We start from the raw sequence: 15628 nt of genomic DNA, 5'->3' as shown, positions 1-15628 counted from the left end.
TTTGTGAGTTTGACGGCAGCGTAATGATATGATAGAAATGTATACAACCAATACAATAGGGAAATAAGTATATTATAATAAAATTTAAAATATATAATACAATAAAATAGATCAACTAAAATCCTAGTCCAAAAAGTGGATTGGCGTACTGCATTGGTCGGACATTAGGGTGTGGCTGGACGGCAGAATAAAACCATAATAATATACAACACACTTTAAAATTGCTGGATACTCACCACTGCTTCGTATGTGGTAAATTTTGGCTTCAAATCATTAGTCAAAGTGATGAAGGCTCCTTTATTGCCCATTTGATCACTGTAATATTTTAAATGATTTTAATGACGGTTACTACTAGAGATGTACCGATTCAACTTTTCTGAGCTTTACCGATACTGATCTGATCAAGGAAATTTATTACCGATCTACTGATATTGTACTGATCTAACATCATTGTCTATTATAATGACTGATCTTGAAAAGGTAGTTCTTAGCATTTTATAATCTCAGACTAAGCTAATTGGTCAATTGTTAGCTGAATGATGATCACAGCATTGTTACTGGAGTCAATACCAATGGTGGTGTGGCCTCAATTACACCACCCTGACAATCAGCAGTGACAGCACCCACAAATATTTTAATGCAGGCTCCTACCAAGACTTTCCTGAAGTGGTTTGTAGGAACGATTCTAATAGTTTAGTGTATTCCATATGGTGTAGCACAATTCATTGTTTTCTGCCTAGGACCTTTGGTAAGTTCAAAGTTTCAGTAACTAAAACAGCTAATTTATATGGCTTCTCATAGTTTCAATGGGCGCCAGGGAAAGAAATGGCTCTATACTTTAGCTTATTTTGTACATGGAGCAGAGAAATGATAGAAGGAGTCTAGTATGTTTGAAGAAATGGTGGTTAGAAAGATCAGTATCATGAATCGGTGGCTTCAACAGAAAATCAGTTTTACCGATTTTGCTCAAATTGTTGATATCAGTACCGAACCGATACTAGATCGGTACATCTCTAGTTACTACACTTACATGTATGCATACACAAGTACAAAGTCCACATACAAGTGGTAAAGAACACTGAAATCTATTTATTATATGTGACCAGATCTGCAAAAACTCAACACAATCGTGCATTTTTCAAATTCTTGTTTATCAAATAGATTAACTTATAATCTACTTGCATGTTCTTGCAAAGTTTTAGCCTCATATGCTAATAACTCTGCGAGTTATAGCCATAAAAAGTAACAAAAAAAAAACTGAAAAATGGGATTTGTACAGTAATTATAGGAAAAATAAATATTACAGGCACTTACCTGTAATGTAACTTACGAGCAGAATGACATACAAGTAAATTTGCACCATCATGTTTTCCATGAATAGGGTAATCTATTATTGGATAAGTTTTCCTTGTATTACCTTCTTCACTACATACATATGAAGGCAAAACATATAAAGAAAGATTAAATGTGTACTATCGTTTTGACGTGATGTAAGCAAACGCTCATAACTTGCATATCCTTTGGTCTACTGCAATGAAACAAGACTTTCAATCTCCTCTTGAGTAGGCGAATTAGATGATATCCAAATTTTTGCTGTTAGGCCCTTTCTTCACTAAGAACAAAGCGTTGAAATAATTATGGATTTTTTATTATTATGCAAGTTACCCATTGTATTATACTGTAAGTTCAGAGGCTTGCATGATTGTGTCAGGTTTTTGCAGATCCGATCACATATGGCCAAAGTTTTTTGATTATAATTTAAGGATGAATTGAGATTCCCATACTTTTATCAAAAAGAAAAACACTAGGTATTGTTTTAATCTTTATTTTATCACAATGGTATTACTTGCAGTCAATCAGCAACAAAGATTTTTTTTTAAGTTACAGATGTTTGCATGTACAGTATCTATAAATAAATGCCAGGTTTATCATAGTTTTTTAATACAATTATTACTTACCAGTAATTAGGGGCAGAAAACACTGTTATACATTTTCCATTGTGGGACACTTCGTAGCCGTTATCCTTGACCTCATGACTTCTGATGATAAATTCTGTCAAAATACAGTAAAAGTGTAACAATCTAAAGCTTTGGGTAAATAAGAAAGACGTCTCACACCTATGTACATGTATATTTCAGCTTAACTATAGCAAAATACATACATGTACATGTACTTTTTACCTAATTTGTTAAGACTACAAAACTGTTCAGTAACATCAGGTCCAAAATGAATCCCTACTCCTCTCTTGCTTGGAGAACGTCCATTCTATGGCAAAAGATTTTCAATTTATATACAAATTTGATATCACAAACAGTATGGATCAGAGTACATTACATGAAGTTGATTTCTGTGTGTGTTGTATTAGAGTATCTTGATCTCGCTACAATACTACGCTGTAGATTGAGCTAGGGGGCGTGGTATAATACCTTACTTTTTATGGAACTAGATCACCAAGAGGCATGGCCTCAATGCTAATTATTAGAGGTGTACGTAGTATTGTGTTCAGGGGCATGGCCCATTTCAATCCTTTTATAAGCCCAGCTTAACTGAAGGATACTATAGTCCGATAAGCACCTCAAATAGTTTCATGGCATCTTAATTATGTTCCTTTAAGGAAAGTGCCGATTTGGAAATTTACACTTTAATATGGTTTCCTGACATGAAGAAGATGACCACTTAAATATGGTGGCCGTGCACTGCTTCGTTTGGCCTCTAGCCTTGCGACTGTGATCAGTGATGGCTAGCAAATGAAAATTTGGGTTTTGACAATTTTCTTTTACAATTCTATATCCGGCTGTCCGTAAGTGTTTTCTTGTTTTTTAATGCTGTCTTTGATGCTGAATGGTCCCATATGATATTTCTGTGATGGATTTTAGACACAGCAGTTATAGTAATGCATGTCATCAAGAGTTCATAATTTAAGAAAATATTCAATACCTTTTACCAAATCAGACACGTTGTTGATTGGCATTGATGGAGCGGGGAATCCTTACACACCATTGGATACTGCGCTTAAGTAAGACATGCGCATAACTTAGAATTGCACATGATGTTAAAAAAATGGACAATGGTGATGGTACGTGCTCAAGCAGAAGGCACACTAGTATGCGGGAAGAAGTCTCGGAAGCAACACGCACCCCAGTTCGTGATGCTGGCCGTGGTAGCGGTAACAGACACCTTGTGTTTAATGCCAGACCACAATTCTTGCCTAATGAACCACCACTAGCCGTCTCAGGTAATAGGACTCGTGACTACTGCAAGTATGTGCATGTACAGCTGGCCTTTTTTTCCAGTAGTGCTTTGTGTAATACCAACTTCCCAGGCATACCCTTTACGCTACAATATGGGAGCTATCCTGCTGGTCAATACTACCAGACTGAATGCCTCCTCCCAGTACCTCCATACAATTTGCCACCTGTGTTTATGAGGCCAGCACAACCTTTCTTCTAATATGAAACTGTATTTCCAATGGGCATAGGTACACAGCCACTTCAGAATGCAGCGCTACGCGGTAATAGAAGCTAGTCATTAGTTGGACAGAGCATAGGTAACCAACAAGAAGATCCATGAATAGTCTTACTCAGGATACAGCTTGAATAGTAGCTCAAGTACTAATGTGAGTATCCAGCCACTTGAAAATGCAGATGACAGCTTGGTGGCAACTGATCAGAGCATAGTTACAACAGGTGGAAGATATGCAAATTGCCTTATTGTATGTTTTATAGAAAACAACACGGATACTAGTGCAACTTTGAGAATGCAGCCACTTGAAAATGCACATGATAGCATTTTGTCAACTAATCAGAGCACAGCTACAACAGGTAACTAACAGATGTAGAAAGCCTTGTATAGTATTTACTATGCAGATGTACCTTTAAATAACCAGCAAAATGATGACATTATCAGATCTAACCAGACACAAGAAGAGAGTAATGATAATGTAGCAGCCACCACTGAGCCAACCAATTATGTTGAATACACTACTATCATAGAAGAGGTTATTGCAAAAGGTTAAAAAGCATATCCAGACCTACTGTAGTATTTACTAAAAGGATGGGAGATGGTAGTACTATCCTAGATGTAACGCAGAGTAATATGAAAAACATTTCTGGTGCTGGGTATATATCTGTGGCAAGAGTAATTTTTTATCCGTCATCTACTACTTTATGTTATGATGTTCAAGTACTCTTAACATCTATGCAGAAAGGAACAGTGCACAATGTAGATGAAGCTGTAATGGTGTGCCATATCATATCCTGTGAAGGGGACCACAAATTTTGTCCAGGATTGAATGAGAGTGAGTATTATGACAAATAATTTTCCATTATTTGGTACCACTTGGAAAGTGTCTGACTGTGGGATAGACCTTTTAAGCGCATTGACTCCAAAGACTGTGCCTTGTGGTATCAGGCTAAAAGTAATGCATCTGATATGCAGAAGAGCAGTGAAGTACTCTGCAGACCATGCAAAAGATTAAACAGTCATCTTGATTATCAGTGGAGAAGGTCAGATGTCAGTCCAGAAAGGTATCTGAAGAGGCAACAGCCGTCATCACGATATAAGTTGAAATATCTATCACCTGCTAATATTCATAAAAGAAAAGCTGCAACTTAGAAAGAACAGTCAAATGACAAGGCAAAATTATCTAGGCTTGGTCAGTTTGATATTACTCTCGAAGATGACCAATCTGATGAAGTTAGTGAAGTTCTCCAGACAATTAAACAGCAATATTCAGAAGAACTGCACACCATTCTCAAGGAGGCTGATGCCCACTCATCTACTACTGGAAAATCAATTTGAAGTTCATGGGAACAGGACAAGGCAAGTTGCAAGGCAGTTTTACAGTGATCAACTACAGAATGGTAAACTTGTGCATAAATATTATTATTATTATTATTTAATGGACAATTAAAATACAAAATTGATTAATAGGCCAAAGGCCTTTGACAATGTCCATGTCCAGTTTCTCTCCAATATTGGTCTAGTGAGTGTTTGAAAGAAGATATTGTTTTTGCCAGAACTACTTTGTCAGATAAGTCATTCCATTGTTGGATTATTCTAAAGTTGAAAAAGTGTTGACCAATGCTTCTGCAAATTCTTTGTTTAAAAAGTTTCATTGGATGGCCCCTGGTAACACTGTCTTGTTGTAATGTAAAGATATCTTTTGGGTCAATTTGATAGTATGAGTTTAGTATCTTAAACACTTCAATTAGATCTCCTCTTTGTCGTCTACAAAAAAGTGAGTGCAAATCTAGTTCTTGAAGTCTACCTTCATAAGATAGTGTAGAGATAGATGGTATCAGCTTAGTAGCCCTTCTTTGAACCTTTTCTAGTACGTCAATGTCCTTTGCTAAATGAGGGCTCCAGATTGGGGCACAATACTCTAGGTGCGGTCGAACTAAAGTTTTGTACAGCAGTGTAAATGATGGTGCTGATCTATTCTTGAAACTACGCTTCAGTCTTCCCAATACTTGGTTAGCATTACTTGCAATTTTGTGACAATGAAGACTTGAGCCCATGTCTGGTGTGATCCATACACCTAAATCTCTTTGTTCTGTTGTTAATTCTAGCTGACTATGAGCTCCTGAGGCCTGATCGTACAGGGTGTAGGTGTTGTGGTTTCCTCTACCTAAGTGTATCACGGTGCACTTTAAAGTATTAAACTTCAGTAACCAAAGTCTTGACCAGTTCGAGATAAAATTAAGGTCTTCCTGTAAAATATTGACATCTTGAGGTGTTTGGATAATTCTGTAAAGTTTAGAGTCATCAGCAAACATCTCTAGTGTACTTTGGAGTCCATCAGTTATGTCATTAACATACAGGATAAATAAAAGTGGGCCAAGCACTGACCCTAAATATACAGTATTTGTTTTGATGTTTTATTATTACTAGACACTGGAAAGAAAGGAAATCGTTGGAGTCTAAATACAATTCGAATCGGTATGTTGTCCTTAATATGAGTGTTTATTAACATGTGATAAACATTGTAGCACTTGCAGTTTATGTGCACAGTCCAGCAGCTTATGAAGCTTTAAAAAGCTTCAGTTACCATCCAAGTCCACCTTGCAATCCTATACCAGTGCTTTCTTGCATGAGCCTGGAGCATGTGCTGACAAGTGGCAAATGATGATCAAACAAGTGGCACAGTATACAATGGAGCAGTCATTTTTGATGAGGTAAAAGTCATACTATCTTCATATATGAAACTTCCAGTCACCACCTGGTTGGTTTAGCAATGTCATCACAGGAACAGGCTAATCTACAAGATATTTTTGCTCTTTTCGACCTCACCAGTTGTTTAAAGCAAACTAGTCACATTTTGCAGTTCTTGTGGCAAGATCTAACCTCAAGTTTTGACATAGTGGGTCCCTATATTACTAGTGAAAACCAGATGACTTCTAAATTTTTCATGGCATGTGTTCTGGAGACAGTCAAGCTTTTTCAGGTACGTGTCAGGATAATAATCAATTTGTTACTATTCTTATTACATAGGTTTATGGCTTTAAAAGGTAGTATTTTGCACCAGCACCAAACTTAGCAGCTCTGAGAGCCAGCCATGGGTGCTTTGGAGCATATAACGCTCATAGAAGCCTGTGTGACCAACATATTTTAAAGCCTTGGTTTACAAATCCATTCAATCCACATAATTGTATTTTTTGGCTGATCTGTCCAACACATCAAGTATACAATCACTGTCTTGTGAATTTATTTTTTTATATACTGTAGCTCATAAACATTATCAATGCTTTGTTCGCTTCTAAAGATGGTGGAGCCAAGATATTTAAAGCGTTCAATTTGGATGGCAGACAATAGTTGACACGTACCAATGGGAGTGTCAGAGGAGTGATGATGGTTGTGCCAGAATGATTCTTAGGCTTCGTGAGATACATATTATAAGGGATTCTTGGACAAAACTGAACGTGACACCTGCTAAGAGTATGCAGGTGAACTTTAATAAGAATTGATACGGTATATATATTTGATATACCCTGTACTGTAAAACTCACAAAGCTTGCTTGTAGCAGTAAGTGTGCTTGTAATACTCCTGATTGATACGCACTTGCATTTTGGACTGCAGTGCTCATGTGTAAATACTCACTTGTGTCGTATTTAATTTTTATAGCATGAATTAGTGTTGAATTAGTGTTGTCCGAGGTACACCAGTATGTTAACAGTATCCCAATGCCTAATGATGCTGCCAACATGAGATGCACCCTGGCATGTAATAACTATTTGAGAAAGGTTTTCTGAGACACTCTAAAATCTGTGATACCCAAGGAGATGTTTTGAAATCCATTGAACAGGGATATGTATGCTTCAAGAAGTGGTATAACAATCTTTATGGTTAGTAAACAGTTGTATGTCACAGTCACTATTTTATATAACACGCAGGTAATGCAGCTACAACTGATGCAAGATTTTTAAGTTGGCAAAGTTAGTTATACCATGAGCTGCATAATATATTACTGCAAAATTTGGCCAACACTTTATGAGGGAGTATGTCAATGCTACCAATGTACTATTAAAGTAATAGTTGTTTTGGAACTATTGGCTGGTCATAATTAATGGGCAAAGTTTTGAGACAAACGTTTTGTGGCTGAGGTTCAAAATGGTAAAACTTTTACGTGATGTCAACTGTAATAAGTTCTATACCAGATCATTCTTGGCATTGAAAATGCAATTAAACAAAAAAAAAAGCAAAAAAAAAAAACACTTGTTTGTAAAAGAGCACACAGAACTGCTCAAACTAAGTTGCATATATACCTTGGATATTTGCTCTAGCTATTATTATTGTAAGGGAATGGTAAATTTGGTAATACCCCAGGCCAATTAAACCTCTCCTCATTTACAGTGATTAGTTTGACATGTTTCACAATATTTCATCTACTCAAAAATACCAGTGTGCTACAAGTGAAACAGGTTAAACACTATGGCTACTATTACCTTAGTTGACAAAATTGATGCAGCAAATCAACCACCACTTCGATGCTCAAATATGATGTTTAAGTCTTAGTTTTTAAAATTGATCATGGCACTATTTAAGTGCGACTACTATTCGAGGTGCGGCGTCTAACGAAGTAAAATGGTATGTAGGTTTTAAGCCTACTTGTCTCATGTGTACAGTATTGCATACAACAGTTTATGTGTATGTTAATTCTTGTAGCCTGGGATTTGCTACGAATCTGTGTGTTATGGAATGACTGGATTTGCAGAGTGGTTTCTACACAAGTATCCCAACCACTTCATCAGTCTGATTCATTTGTCAGGAAGTGCAGTGGAGACCCTGTTCAGCCAATTCAAGCACTGCTCTGGAGTTCATCCAACTATGTTGTGGCCCGAGCATCACAACTGATCAAGCACACCGTGTCTTCCCACCATAGCTCAAAGGGCTATAGAGATGTGCCATTAGATCTTCCAGAGTGTGCACTGAAGAAGAAATATGGAAAATCAACTAATTCCAATGTATGTAGTAATGTATGATACAACCAATTCATAGTGCACCCTTTTCATAAAAAAAATCTTGCTATATCCATAAACCTATAATACAATACTTAAACATGGGCGAACTTTGTCTGTATAGTGACAAAACTTTATTAATGATTTGGTTTGAGGTTCACATGATGACCTAATAAACTGTTCCTCAGGTTCAGCCCACTTAAAGTGGCAGTTCCTTTTTTGCCACAGCAGATTGTTTATATGACCCCAAATAGAAAACCAATGTGATGCCATTATGGAAAAGGCTTTTACCCTCTGAGAAATCAACGCAGTAAGTCATGACTTCAATCCGTGATCAACACGGTAGATGATAATGCAGACTCTCGTACCAATAAGCACTGTCAATATATTAAATATTTATTAAAGCGCTTAAGTCCATTCGCGCACCAATGGCCTCATGGCAAGCTGATGCCTATGATGATGAGATAATGGAACAGGAAAAAAAGAGTACGAAGATTACGACGAAATAGAACCACCACCTACTACCTGTAAATGAAAATCGAAAATACCCACTTCTGAATGATGCAAGAAGGAGATTGTAAAACCACCCAACGACGTCATGTTTTGAAAAGAATAACGTTTTAGCTCGTATTTCGTCTACAATTAACGAATAAATTATCCTGAAGATTTTGTCTAATACAACAAAGGAGGTTTCAGTGGTAAGCAAATCGCTAATAGGATTTTGTGATTCCATCACTCCAGTTGCTCTATCGACTTTCACAGAGCACTTGAAAGAAACATTTGTAAGATTGTATGAAGAGTGCTCCACATTAAAAGAGTGATACTTACAGTTCCTGGCACGGCCACTGCAGTTATTTTCTTGTGTAGAAAAGCAGTGAATTGACAGATATAGGTCTACACCCATCAGATCCCTTGACAGTGAAAGTGGTGGCAGTCAGAAGTGAATGGCACAAAGTTTGTAGCACCTACTTAGTTAACAGTGATACTGCCAAAACATTTTTAATATCATATTTCAGTGCCATGTACAATGAATTACAGTATTCCGACAATGCCAAAGTCCAATCAAAGCAACTGGACCAATTCCAGTGGCAACAGTTCATGAAGATACTGATGATGCATACTACTGGTTTGGTGGAGGGGCCATTGCAGATGCATGCTTAAGACGAGATACCTATAGAGGGAAACTTTGGCAAATAGCAAGCTAAATCGCATTTGGCGAAATAAACTTTGGCGAATTCAAGCTCAATCTGTAGCTATGAAGATGTTAATCTCAGGCACCACGAGTAATTGGCGGGTTAAATTTTGGCGAATTTGTAGCAAATTGCCAAATTCACCAAAGTTATTTCCCCGCCAAAGTTTCCCTCTATACGGTACAATAAAATGAAAACATCCAATAAAGACAAGGACCAAGTTTCTTTAGAAATAACAGTTAAGTGTCCACATGGAAAATGATAAAATTGACATCCCGGCATATCTTAAATATCGAGATGAAAGCTACATGCCCAGAACTGTTGCCTTTCTTGAAAGTTGTTGATGTTAAGACAAAAGAACACACAAAAGTCAGTCAGTTTAGCAAACAGGGGACTGAGTTCATGAAGTCAGTTGCTGATGCCATGGACAACGACGCAGAACTAATGACAATGTTCTATACTACTGCTTTGGGGAAAATACCAGAAACAATGTCTTTTCCATATAAACAGCTAAATGGAATTTTCAGAGTTGGTTTGTAAACTGAGCCATACACGAGTTCCTTGACTACTCTTATATTTTCAAGTATTGCGTCCTATGACAAGTTTTTCATAAACCATTTAGTTGTTAACAAAGGATGATATTGAAGTCAAGTTACCAGGTATGGTTACAACGTATATAAAGGAATGTTATTTCTACTCAACCTTCAAAACCAGCCAAAAATTTTCAAAACCCATGTAAACTATTTAATTCCGTTGCATTATACCCATACCTGTTAGTTTTAGCTCAATATCTTCTTCCTGAATCACACAAACAATTGATCTTCGTTTGTTGCCCAATATCACCTGTACTTGAAAACATTAGAGTCCCCCAAATAGAGGTCGCCATTTTTTTTGCTCTGACATCATATGGAAAAGGCTTATTGACACTTGAACACTTTCTCCTTCTCCTATATTATGAACTCTTGATGTCATTAACCCTCCTAAACAGTACTACTGCATTGCTTGATATTTTGAAGTGACCATTTGATTAAAGTATCATCATAGTGACTAGTATGCTCTATTACACTAGCCGTTAACTGAGGAAACCATTTGGTTCTGGTTTAGTGAAATACAGGTAAATGCTCACAAAGTTTCACATAAACACATCATACAGTACAATAGTACTATATAGTACGGACACCAAAGGAGTGGGTGTGGCCCATGAAAAAAATCTCCCAAAAACCAGCTTCAATTTTCCTGACGGTGATGAGTACACATTGGTTAGGTAAAACTAAGCTTAAGCAAGTCTTCAGATCAACCCGAAACGCTTTCAACAAGTTGCTACGGAATTTAAACAAAAAATTAAATGGAATTTTATACTGACTGAGTAACTGACTGACTGATGATGCCTTCAGACAAGCACAACTTGATAATGGCTGAGGCTACACGCTTGATTTATTTCACTGTTCGACATCGTTTCGGCCTGAGAGGTGCCTTTTGGCATACCGCAGTATGTACAATACGTTCTTCATGGACTTACCAGTATCCTCCTTTGTGTCCCATTCATCTTTGCTGTCAATGAAAAGTGTAGATTTGGCGGTAGCACGTGATGGCTTCCCTTCGTAATGGAAATTGTCCATATATTTCATAGTGGCTACTATGACTGCAGAGGTACTTTTTGAACAGTTCTTGATTTGTACTGCTGTGTAATGGGTTGAACATACGTGTATGTAGCTGACAACAAAGCATAATGGATACTTCACTTTTCAGACGAACTGGGGTGTTCCCATCTCTTTCTTTTGATGCAGTATGCATGAATTGCAGGGGTGATTTTCGGCTGTGTAACAGATCTAACATAGCTGACAACAAAGTATAATGGATACTTCACTTTTCAGATGATAACTGATAAAGCTGGGGCGTGTAACTCCATTTCTTTCACGATATGCATGGGTTCACCAGTCATAATAATAGTATTACAAAAAAATTAACAAACAAGTACACAAAAATTGAGGAATTTTCAACTAGAGTAGGGACCATAGCATATCAATAAAAAGTACTGAAACAAGCTGTAGTGCATGATATTAAATCTCAGTAAAACAATAAGAAGTGTTATATCCCTACTGTGCATTTCTTGAGCACAGTAGGGATACCGTATAGCGGGTTTTTGTAGTATCCACAAAAGGCTGCGAATTAAAACAATAGCAACATAAAATTTAGCGAATAAGGACAACCGCTAAATTAAAATCCTGTACGTTATCAACTCTGCACAAAAATTTGTACTGCATATGTACTGCAACAAGTAACAAACAGCTGTGACCTCGTAGTTTGTCGTCTTACACAATGTTCTATTTCTTGCACTTCTGGTTTGTCTGAAGATCGTAATGGTACAAGCTCGACTTCACAATCAGTTATGACGATTTCATGTGAAGGAATAGATGCTGAAAGTTCAGCATAAGGGCTGGGCAACGGATCTTTCCTTTTTCGTAAGTAATAGAGAATGGCCATGCTCAACTCTGTCCTCAGCTGACACGAAGTACCTTGCGTAATTTTATTTAAGTTGCACAATATAATTATTATTGATGTCTCAAAAGATGCAAAATTTAATTTAGCGTTTGTTACAATTTGCTAAATTAAATTCCTCACTACTAAATCCCACTATATGGTATAACATTTCTTATTTTACTGTGATTTAATATCATGCACTACTCCAGCTTGTTTCGGTACTTTTTATCGATGTGCTGTGGTCCCTACTCTAGTTGAAAATTCCAAAATATTTTGTGTACTTGTAATGAAATACTCTAACAGAACAATCATGTTGTGTAATATATACATGTCTGTTCTATCACTGTCTATTTTATTAGAGTATTTTGAGAGATGATGGTGGTGAGAGCCAGCCCTGCTTGTTGTATGCAGCACACAACATTTTCCCGACAACTGCATATTATAAAGTTAGCTCACCATTGGTTGAGGATCTGACCATAGCAATTCACACATCAGCCCTACATGTACAAATAACTGAAATAATTACTATAACAATATAAACATTACAACATTGTACAGGATAGTGGACTCTTGGCTTCACAATCATAAAAGTATTTTGTATAGAGAACAAATGATTGAAATCAACAGATCAATATAGTACTTTATATATCCATTCCATAGTACATAGAGTATGTCTCTCACAACGCTTTCAGAAACCCACTACTCCAATGGGCATGAGAAACTATACCTGTCTGGATATTCAAAGCTGTAACTAACAACATTCTATCTTGACAAACAGTTTCTACTATTACGGTTATCACAGATACATTTTCACTTTTAATACTTCCAAAAAAATGTGAGTATTAAAAAATTTTAGATCTGACCATCTGACTACTAATAATAATCTGGTACACTTCCCTAGTAGAAAAAAAAGAAAAGAAGAAAGCCATATTTTTCCCATTAACCTCTCCCATCATAATACAGTATATGCCTCATGTAAATATGCATACTCCATGTATGTGTAATCAAATATGCACACACCATACAGTAGAAGCTACTACAGCCTGTAGGAAAATTTAGAAAATAGCTGATGAAAACCTCTCTGGTTTCCAATAATAATAATGCTTTGATACAGGTACAATGCACCTTGATAATGTTATACATACAGTACCTTCGTCACTTGGTTGACGGAATCTGTCAATTTTTCTAATTTCGTCCAGTTTGACATCATCTCTACTAAACAGTCCACCATGCATGACCTATAAACAGTGACAATTAAATTTGATACTTAGAAAATGGTATACATAATATGCTTCGATGTTTGGAGGATAACGAGGTCTTTAAAATCCACTAAGAGACCTGCTGGCAGGTTCTTAAAATGGTTAGAGACCTGCTAGCAGAAAGATCTCATGCATCACAAATCTCACTTTCGACCATTGATTTGCAATGCTCCTTCTAGGCTGATAGCCTGCAATGGGTGACCACTCACCCAGGCTAACAGGTGGTTAACCACTCCATTCATTTTATAGGCACGTCTAAAACAATTTGATTATGGAATCTAACATTGTACATACGTTTGTTACGATGAATGGAGAAGTCCAGAAATATCACGGAAAATTCTGTTAGTGCTCTAGAGTGTTTTAAGGCTGTTTTCGTCTCTATTGAACAACACTAAACATCTAAATGGGTAAGCTACCTTGTAGAAACGTTATTTTACACTACGTTTAATGTGGGTGGGGTCCGTATTCAAAACAGTGCTAGTAGATACCTGTGCTTACAAAATGATCACATGGCAACCATGCCCTTAAACAATCAGAACACCTTTAAACGATCACAGTGCAGTGACCTGACCACATCCCTTCATGATCTGGCTACAGTGTTTATGTAAAAAAATAACTACATGACAACCATGCAATGTATATACCATATTGCCTCGAATTACGGCCGGTCTCGTCTCGAGTAAACACCAGATCTCAAATAAACGCTGGGTCTCAAATAAACGTCTACTGCAGTCATTATTTTAAACAATTCCAGGCAGTGTTACTAACAATGAAGTGAAGAACGTTTTATAGAGTTCCTTGTAAGCTTGAGTCTGTGAAATATGCTGAGGGAAACATCAAGGAGAGTCCAGGAGAGTACAACACCAAGGTATGAAGTTGACTCGTGAATAAACACCGGTCTCGCATAGTATAATAAACATCAGGTCTCGCATAGTATAATAAACATCAGGTATATAAACACCGGTCTCGCATAGTCACCGGTCTCGCTTAGCAGCCGGGGTAAAAAAAGTTGCTTGAAAGAAATAAACGCCTGGGCCGTAATTCGAGACAATACGGTATATATATATATATATATATATATATATATAAGTAAGAGATTGAGATACTCTAATAAAACAGTCACAACCACAACTAGTGCAAATAATTTTAAGGGTTTTAGTGGTAAAAAGTAGTGAAACAAGAAGTATGAATGATGGTAGCTATTACACCATGACCCATTGGGAAAATGACACCTTACTTTGGGATGTTGTACTATTATAGTTCAATAATCACAAACATTCTAGCCTTGCTATGGCTACAGAGTTGTGCATTACAATATTACGCACGACTACAACCAGGAAAGTTCATAATATAAAATAGTATGAAGGGAGAAGTATACGATGGCTACTCCGTGAAATGCTGCCACTCATATTACATACAGTATAACTCACAGTCTACACTGTTAATCTCTTTACAAGTACATATAATATTACAACAACAATCATTATATGTGACCTAATTTTAGAAAACCGTCGATATACGCACAATAGTACTTTTGTAATAAAACGCATTCAAAAACAATGGGTAAAAAATGCAAACTTCAGAAAAAAATTTACGCAAGTTTTTATCGCCTTGGTGGTCGGTGAACTGACACTCCAGTGGATAAATCCTGGGCATCATTGTGTTCCCCTATTCATAGGGAGTTCAAAAATCCTTGTTTCATCTTCATACACAGGTGTGTTTCTGAGTTACGGACATTTGTTTACGTTGCAGTGACGAAAGAATTTACGACAACTTTTCAATGAATTTGCCTTCCTTCCGGACCACAGAAGAATATCTTTGGTAAAAACTATACCTTGGTGGATACACAAATTCATGCGAATACAATGAGCAAAGATTCAACTCCGTACGCTGTTGTATCAGTAAGTTATGATGGTTTATGTAAGCACCTGTAGACTATTTTCTCGATGTCTTCTGTACATATTGATTTATTCACTTGTCTGGGTGTCTACTGCTGTAATTCCCGCACTGCTTATCTTATGAAGCTGAAACTTAGCCAGTCCATTCCTGTCCCGGTAGACAACAAAGAACCAATAAAACGAATTTTGATACATGTGCATATATTGACGGTTTTCTAAAATTAGGTCACATATTATGTGTAACTACAAGAGATCATGTGTGGTCAGGTAAAATCACTTTGTAACTTAGAGGGCATCCATACTTTGGTAGAACAAAGGCTTTACCTTACTTAGCATCTATCAA

At 36.8% G+C, this 15628-nt stretch overlaps 1 protein-coding gene across 3 annotated transcripts in view; it reads right to left on the bottom strand.

The window, feature by feature from the left end:
- LOC136246837 (serine/threonine-protein phosphatase 5-like) overlaps positions 1-15628 on the bottom strand; it is a 45563-nt gene continuing 29935 nt past the window's right edge. The window contains exons 11-17 of one of the 3 annotated variants that reach the window (XR_010696857.1): positions 13279-13366; positions 12585-12625; positions 2181-2265; positions 1959-2052; positions 1331-1612; positions 237-315; positions 9-175 (exon numbers count right to left, since the gene is read on the bottom strand). Coding sequence is in view for 1 of the 3 variants with exons in the window: in XM_066038421.1 (XP_065894493.1) it covers positions 116-175; positions 237-315; positions 1959-2052; positions 2181-2265; positions 12585-12625; positions 13279-13366 (447 nt within the window). In the remaining 2 variants the exon portion in view is untranslated. Of the gene's footprint in view, positions 176-236; positions 316-1314; positions 1613-1958; positions 2053-2180; positions 2266-12584; positions 12626-13278; positions 13367-15628 lie in introns of all 3 variants that reach the window. The other 2 variants (XR_010696856.1, XM_066038421.1) reach the window with 2 other exon arrangements.

This window comes from Dysidea avara, chromosome 2 (genome assembly GCF_963678975.1).
Source record: "Dysidea avara chromosome 2, odDysAvar1.4, whole genome shotgun sequence".
Classification (NCBI taxonomy): domain Eukaryota; kingdom Metazoa; phylum Porifera; class Demospongiae; order Dictyoceratida; family Dysideidae; genus Dysidea; species Dysidea avara.
This window is presented reverse-complemented; position numbering and strand designations above follow the sequence as displayed.